We start from the raw sequence: 7,155 nt of genomic DNA on the forward strand, positions 1-7,155 counted from the left end.
AAATCTGAAACCGTAGCCCGTTTGCGTTCGTTTAGACAGCGAAACCGCACATCCTCCTTGCATATCGATGATGTCATCGCCACACCTCCGCTGCCCTGGACTTGCACTTATAGTATTGCCTAACAATACTAGTTTTCATACATGACATTACCTACGATTACAGTCCGTTAAGATAAATATCACAACTGATGCTGCGCAGCGCCGATAGCTTATGACTTGGTGGACTGAACACTGTTTTTCCCGGTGTTTTTTTATGCATTCTAGCTACTGTCAGTGACGCGAGAGAACTTTATTAGGAAAGTGCAGTGTAAGTTTAGGCTACATTACTTTGTGCGTAGTGCCAGTGTCATTCATTTATTTTACATGTCTTACAACATATATACATGCATTCACAGTCGAGTGAAATCAGATATAAGCATACAAAGACGCTTAGAACTCACGTTAAGCCGATGGTAGCACACTGAATGCGAATGCACGATTTGATATTCACATTACTGTATAGTGGCAAAACTGAGATGTTTGTCTGTTTGTCCCATTGACAATTGTTGAATGTTCCGTGACTGTTTTTTTGTCTGGGAAACGTAGAATAAACTGATGAAATTGATTTGCTTTACAAATGAAAAAGAACTTAAAACATTGTACACTGTTGGCTCTATTGTTTGTTTGAGTTGAGTTCGTTCAGTCTGGCCCACGCTGTTCACGGTCAATGATAGTAGCCTATGCGCAAGCACCGGAACCTTTCTCTGGCCTTGGCTTGACACACCATTATCATTTTGCCCCCATGACCTATAGAGGCCTTACATACTCAAAAAGCATTAAACTGTTCTCAATCAAAATGTTATTGAAGAGAAATACAATGAATAACTAATTATATATACAGTAACTGAAACTGAAATATTAATATGGCTCCTACACTGTATGAGCCAACTGTGTATTCCCATGTTCCAATAATGTATTATGAGGTATGGCTCGAAGTGAAATGTCATTTTTAGTATGATATGCTTTATTGATCACCAAAATCACAAGAGGACAGATAGTATTCATTGTTTTTTTAAAGAGTGCTGGAAAAGACAACGTAACATACAACCACCCAAAGGAAGCACCACTTCAGGAAATTCTAGACTGTGCACACTGTGTTTTCAATCTAGACAATAGATGTGTTTTTAAAAATCAACTGGATAATTTGACAGAAGCACAGCATGAGTATTACTGTTTAAATTGTAAGCAGATGAAAAGCAGCAATGAAACATTTTAAGCACTGCAGTAATGAATATAGTCATGAAGCTGCAGGGCTGCCTCTGTCGAAGAGCAGTGCTCAGACTTTGCAGTTGTAGATGGTGTCATCCTTCAGGATGATCCAGAGATGACCCATATCGTAGGACACATGCTTCACTTGACCGTAGTGGATATTAATTTGGGTCCACCCGTCACCCTCAGGTTTACAGGGAGATGTGGAATCCCTGCAATGGATTTCACCAGATGATGAAATATTTTAGAGTTGAGGGGAAATAATTTAACATAATTGTGGAATTATAAAAAAAAATACTTTGTGGCCTTAAAAAAGGACCCTCCATACAGACAAACTCGTAAAGACAAACCTGCGGAACACGTTTCCTGCAGAATTCACTCCATAGACAGAGCCATCACCTCCCACCTCTATCATAGACAAGGATCCTGCAATAGTCTGCCAGTCACCGACTCCCTGACAATGAAGGGAATCCACCCCCTATAGTATCCAATGAAGGCGGTTGAGAAAAATCAATTCATTTTTTTTATTTTGCTTAGTGATCATTCCCCAAAATGATCAGCCTTACCTTTCTCATAAAGATGTGATCCTGACTGTTAATACCCCAGCAGCTATAGGGGCCACAGCTGTAGTACTTTAATTTGCCAGGAAGGCTGGCCCAGCTTACAGGATTGTTTTCTCCAATGTAGCCGACAGTAAGACAGAAGGGGACATCATCATGATTGCATCCTGCAACAAACTGGTCTCCACCAGCATCAATCTGCTTCAAGAGCCCTGGTCCATAATAACAAAACACAGGTGTATGGGATTTGAATCCCAATGATTTGAATCAAACAATGCTATTGTACACTACCAGTCAAAAGTTTGGGTTCACGTAGAAATTTCCATTCCACTCCATTATTTATTTTATTTTTTATTTATTATCTATTTATTTATTTAATATTTATATATTTGTTTCTCTCTCTCTTGCCAATTGCCCCCCACCCACATATACAGGTACACCCCCCTCACACCATTACACCGAAACCCCCCTCACACACACCATTACCCCCCCCACACACACACACCCACTCACACACCATACCTCCCAAACACACACACCATACCCACACACCTCCTCCCTTCCTCCACACCAACAACATATCCCCTCCCCACACACAGGTACACCACTCTTCCCCACACACCCTATTACCCCCCCCACACACACACACACCAACACCCCCACACACCACTATTAGCTCCATTACCCCCCCCACACACACACACACACACACACACGGGTACACCCTCCCCCCAAACACACATAAACACTACCCCCATCAAAACGTAAAAATCCTCGTAAATCCATTTAAATGGAATTTTGGAAAAAATTTGTTAAAATAATAAAACTTGTAAGTATATGATATGTTAAGTCGTCATGCGACCTTTGACAACACAATGTTGAATCATTTAGAAATGACAAGGTTTTTTTCAATTTCCTGAAAACAAATTAATTTGGACATACAGCGACAATATTAGGGGCAGCCGTGGCCCACTGGTTAGCACTCTGGACTTGGAACCGGAGGGTTGCCGGTTCGAGCCCCGACCAGTGGGCCGCGGCTGAAGTGCCATTGAGCAAGGCACCTAACCCCTCACTGCTCCCCGAGCGCCGCCGTTGTAGCAGGCAGCTCACTGCGCCGGGATTAGTGTGTGCTTCACCTCACTGTGTGTACACTGTGTGCTGTTTGTGTTTCACTAATTCACCGATTGGGTTAAATGCAGAGACCGAATTTCCCTCACAGGATCAAAAAAGTATATATACTTATACTTATATATGTACAGCAACATTCTAATTACAACAAGACCGTGACCGTGTTGCTGTACATATATAAGTATATATACTTTTTTGATCCCGTGAGGGAAATTCGGTCTCTGCATTTAACCCAATCGGTGAATTAGTGAAACAAAACCATATATATATATATATATATATATTTGTTATCAGTGGTGAAGTTTATCTTACCAGGTACTTGAACCCAGCTACCTGCAGCCAGTTTGAAGATGTTGTCAGCACTGTTGACTCCCCAGGTTCCTGCTTGGCCCACGGTGACGTGTTTCAGTTTGCCATTGATTTGTGTCCATGTCGATCCATACAGTGTGTAGATATTGTCATCTTTGTTCACTCCCACCACCTGTCCATTACCTACGTCAATCTGCACTAGGCTACCAGGGATAACTTCACAAGTATATGCTGCAAGAAAACAAAATAAAAACAGTTAAGGGTGGGTAGTCAGGTGGAGGTGAGTCAGGTGGGCACAACAGGGAAAAATTGAAAAGGTGCACGGGATTGAGAACAGGGTTTCTGCAGGTATCAGGAAATCTCATTCCATGCTTTTTCATGCCGTTTTTCATGCCACTTTAAACTAATTTCACGCCCAACTGCAGATAAACTCACAGCGTGTTGCATTGCATCCGGTGTCGCGACTTTGTGCACCAGCCGTAAAAAAAAATAAAAACAGCCAATTAAAAGGTTCTGCCTGTCAACCATTACGCTACTTCCGATCAAAATTTGATTTAGATGTTTATATAATCAATATAAATTGTGAAAAACAATGTTTTTATTCCCTCAAGTTTACATAATTTTTAGGGCTGTAATGATACACCAACCTCACGATTCGGTTAGTCATCACGATTTTTGACCCAAGGTTCGATACAAACCTCGACCTCGGGGGTAGGCTAGGCTATTATATCTGTATTTTATATCCTTTTTACTGAATATCTGATATTTAAGACAGCACACTTTATGCAGATTAGCCTATAGCCTAGGCTACTACTTTTTATTACAACTCTACCTCTTTAATTCATTCAGCTGTCTGGTTGAAGCCTGGAAATATTGTAAACAAAATAGCATAGCTGGCTAGCTTAGCCCATCATAGGCTACTGATTGGACTGTTCAGTTTCCCCATGTGTGTTTAAGTTTCAAGGAGAGGGGGTTTACTTCTATGTTTGGTAAAGTTGAACACATAGTCTACAATGAAAGCAACGAGAGGTATGAAATTATTATTAATTAATTAATTTATTTATTTTTGAACAACGTAGGCTACCGGTAAGTAAAGCGGAAGATGTGTGTTTCCTATACAGCCGCGCAAGCTGCAAAGCACTGCGTTATTAGAAAGGGTGTGTCAGGGTTCTGTCTTTTAACACCACGACAGTGGCTTAGCTCTGCCTAGCTTCACTCACATCCATCTGGGACCTCTTCCGTTGAGAGTGATTTTCTGCACCAGATTTTATGGTAGAACCAATCAGGACGCAGGGCGGGAGTTTCATAGATGTGACATAGCGTAGAAGCGCCTGTGAGACTGTTATCAGCGTCACGGGTTGGCTTCGATGTGAGTGGTTGAAGTAGCACGTCAATAGATGACGGACAAGTGGCTTATCCAATCATATGCAAGCATTTTTTGATTAGGCCCAGCCTTCTGAAGCAACACTTCAATGGATTGATCCCAGATGGATGAGTGGAGCTAGGCGGAACGAAATTCATCTGGAGAGAGTCAGGTTAGCGGCAGCCTATCATGGATATGACTGTAGTGCAGTGGCGTCGTTAGACCTGGGCATTCGGGGCTATAGCCCCGGATCCTCTTAGCCTGGGTGTTCCCATGCTGCCTTGCGCGCGATTTGATTCACGCTGCTAAGGCAGCCTGGAGACCGTGGAACAAATTTTCAGGGAACCAATCACAGAACAGAAGACCAGGGAACCAATCACAGAACAGGGGGGAAAGCAAGACGATGATGAGCTATGCACAGACGCATTTGATAGACATCCGTGGCACCCAATAAACGGATCTGAGCGTTTTTTTCAAATACGAGAAAATGAACGTTTGGTTCCCAGACCACGTCTCATTGAGAAGTGGTGGCGCTAGCCAGGCTAGGATCCTCTGGGGATAGCCCCGGATCTATGGGCCGTCAACAACAACAACAACAAAAACTCTAATCGTGAATGAAATAAATAGCCCCGTAGAAGAGACTTTTGTGTTTGTGTCCATTGTGTGCATTAACAGCAGCGCAAGAAAATCTGACGTGATCTGGGCAGGTTTAGAATCATTTGTTGCAAAATGTTACAATTTCAATTCTCCTCTAGGCTATTACCCATTGCTGTTTCGTGCTTCTACTAACTAGCCTTAGCGAAATAAGCGTACAGAAAGACAAATGGATATTAGAAGTTTCTTTAGAGAAAAAAAAAGGGCAGAGCAGGGACAAGAAGTGGAAACTCACAGTGTGTCATCATCTCCCGCAACCCAGGAGGACATTTCGATCAGCTCAGTTTCCATATATCGTGATTTACTATTGAATCACATGCGCTGTAAATATGTTAAATCTGACCTCGTTTGAGGGGGCTTCCAAGCAATGCATGTTGGGCTTGATTTTGACAGAATGGAACTTTTTCTTTTGGGAAAAAGTTCGTGATAGCCTACACAAATGCATTGCTTTCAAGGCACCCATAGCCCATTAATTTAAGGGGATGACGTCCAAATGTTTACCCCGAGACGAACGCTCACACCTGTGCACTTGACAGAGGTGCATGACGATGTTTATTCTACAGGCTATTTTAATGTCATATTTTGGGTGTTGTATGTGGTGCACTTTGGCAGAAGAGACGTTCTCCTTACACGGTCAATAAACATCAATTGGCCTTCCTTTTCATTCTCAAAGTTGGTTCAAATTGCATGTTCATCAGCCCGATTTTCAAAATCTCTCAGGGGAGAAACCACCGAACGCCCGGACAAAAAGGTCTCTAACTTCTGGGCTCTAGCCCCGAATGTTTTAAATAGCCTATAGCGACGCCCCTGCTGTCGTGATTTCGGTTTCGAATCTCATATCGTTACAGCCCTAATGCCTCTGAACATCGAAGTTCATGCTTTTTCATGCCATTTCATGCCTGAATTTTCACAAAATCTATTTAATTACTTTTCATGCTTTTTAATGACCCGCGGAAACCCCGGAGAAACAGATTAATTTAGGCCTAACCACAGATTAAGTCAACAGATAGTGAAATTAATTTACCATTGCATGCAGTCAACAGGCAGTGCAGGGCGAAGAGAATTGTTGCGATGCGAAGAGACATCGTTGAGTTGTTGTGCGGTAACTAGACATGTTCATGGACAGTCTTTTATTGATTGCAGACACGTGACCAGACCACGTTGGATGGCAAAATCACAGCGATTAGTCAGAACTGGAGATGTGCATGATTTTCTTCTACAACTATTTGTTTGCTATCCATCATGCCAAATAAAGCTATTGATTGAGGTGAGTCACTGTGTTAGTCAAGGGGTAGATTGTGCAAGGGGTAGAGTGGGGCAATCGTTGGCTAAATTGCCCAATTTGGCAACACTGCCAGCAGTGCAAAAACTAGACTGCCTATCTGAGGAAATGCAAAACTTGATGCGGCCCTGACCCATAATTCTCTGGCCGGAATTCAAGTGTGTGCCAGCCTGCCAAGCAGTGTTGCCATATAACTAGACCATACATGGGCAACAAACGGCCCGTGGGCTTTCCCTGACCGGCCCGCGTAAGGTCCGTGAAAGAACAATAGTCAAGAGCCTAGCATAGAGATAATGCATGCAAGTCAATATCGTTGTTTTTATTTTGAAAGCGACTGCTATTTGTACGCCCATACATTTGTGCGTGGATGCATACGACGTAAACACCCTTACTGATGTGCTGGTGAATAGAATGTATGCTTCTGCGTCGACACAATGCAGTTGCCTTTACGTCGACGTAAACCTTTCAAAGTTGTGTGTCTCTTATGTCTGCGTCGCTCACCAGGTTGTTAGAATGAACTCCTACTGCTGCTCGTTGGCGATACGAAGTGTTCATTTCAAAACGTTACTGGCAGATAGACAGTTTACAATCAAATAACCCCGTAATTGTAA

At 42.6% G+C, this 7,155-nt stretch overlaps 1 protein-coding gene across 1 annotated transcript; it reads right to left on the reverse strand.

Moving 5' to 3' along the window:
- Window positions 1-982: 982 nt before the first annotated feature.
- LOC125287508 (fish-egg lectin-like) lies at window positions 983-6,395 on the reverse strand. Its single transcript, XM_048233380.1, has 5 exons — window positions 6,287-6,395; window positions 3,249-3,476; window positions 1,815-2,020; window positions 1,599-1,726; window positions 983-1,460 (listed from the first exon to the last, which is right to left on the reverse strand). The coding sequence occupies exons 1-5, from the start codon at window positions 6,345-6,347 to the stop codon at window positions 1,316-1,318; spliced, it is 768 nt and encodes a 255-aa protein (XP_048089337.1). The 5' UTR covers window positions 6,348-6,395; the 3' UTR covers window positions 983-1,315.
- Between the last annotated feature and the right edge of the window lie 760 nt (window positions 6,396-7,155).

This window comes from Alosa alosa, chromosome 22 (assembly GCF_017589495.1).
Source record: "Alosa alosa isolate M-15738 ecotype Scorff River chromosome 22, AALO_Geno_1.1, whole genome shotgun sequence".
Lineage (NCBI taxonomy): Eukaryota > Metazoa > Chordata > Actinopteri > Clupeiformes > Clupeidae > Alosa > Alosa alosa.

Excerpts from the sequence above, each read along its gene's own strand:
- LOC125287508 (XM_048233380.1), bottom strand. The coding sequence starts at position 6,347 with ATGTCTCTTCGCATCGCAACAATTCTCTTCGCCCTGCACTGCCTGTTG. Across the intron at positions 3,477-6,286 it reads CCTGTTGACTGCATGCAATG|CATATACTTGTGAAGTTATC; the intron begins GTAAATTAATTT and ends GTTTTCTTGCAG. Across the intron at positions 1,727-1,814 it reads ATCACATCTTTATGAGAAAG|GGGGTGGATTCCCTTCATTG; the intron begins GTAAGGCTGATC and ends TGGATACTATAG.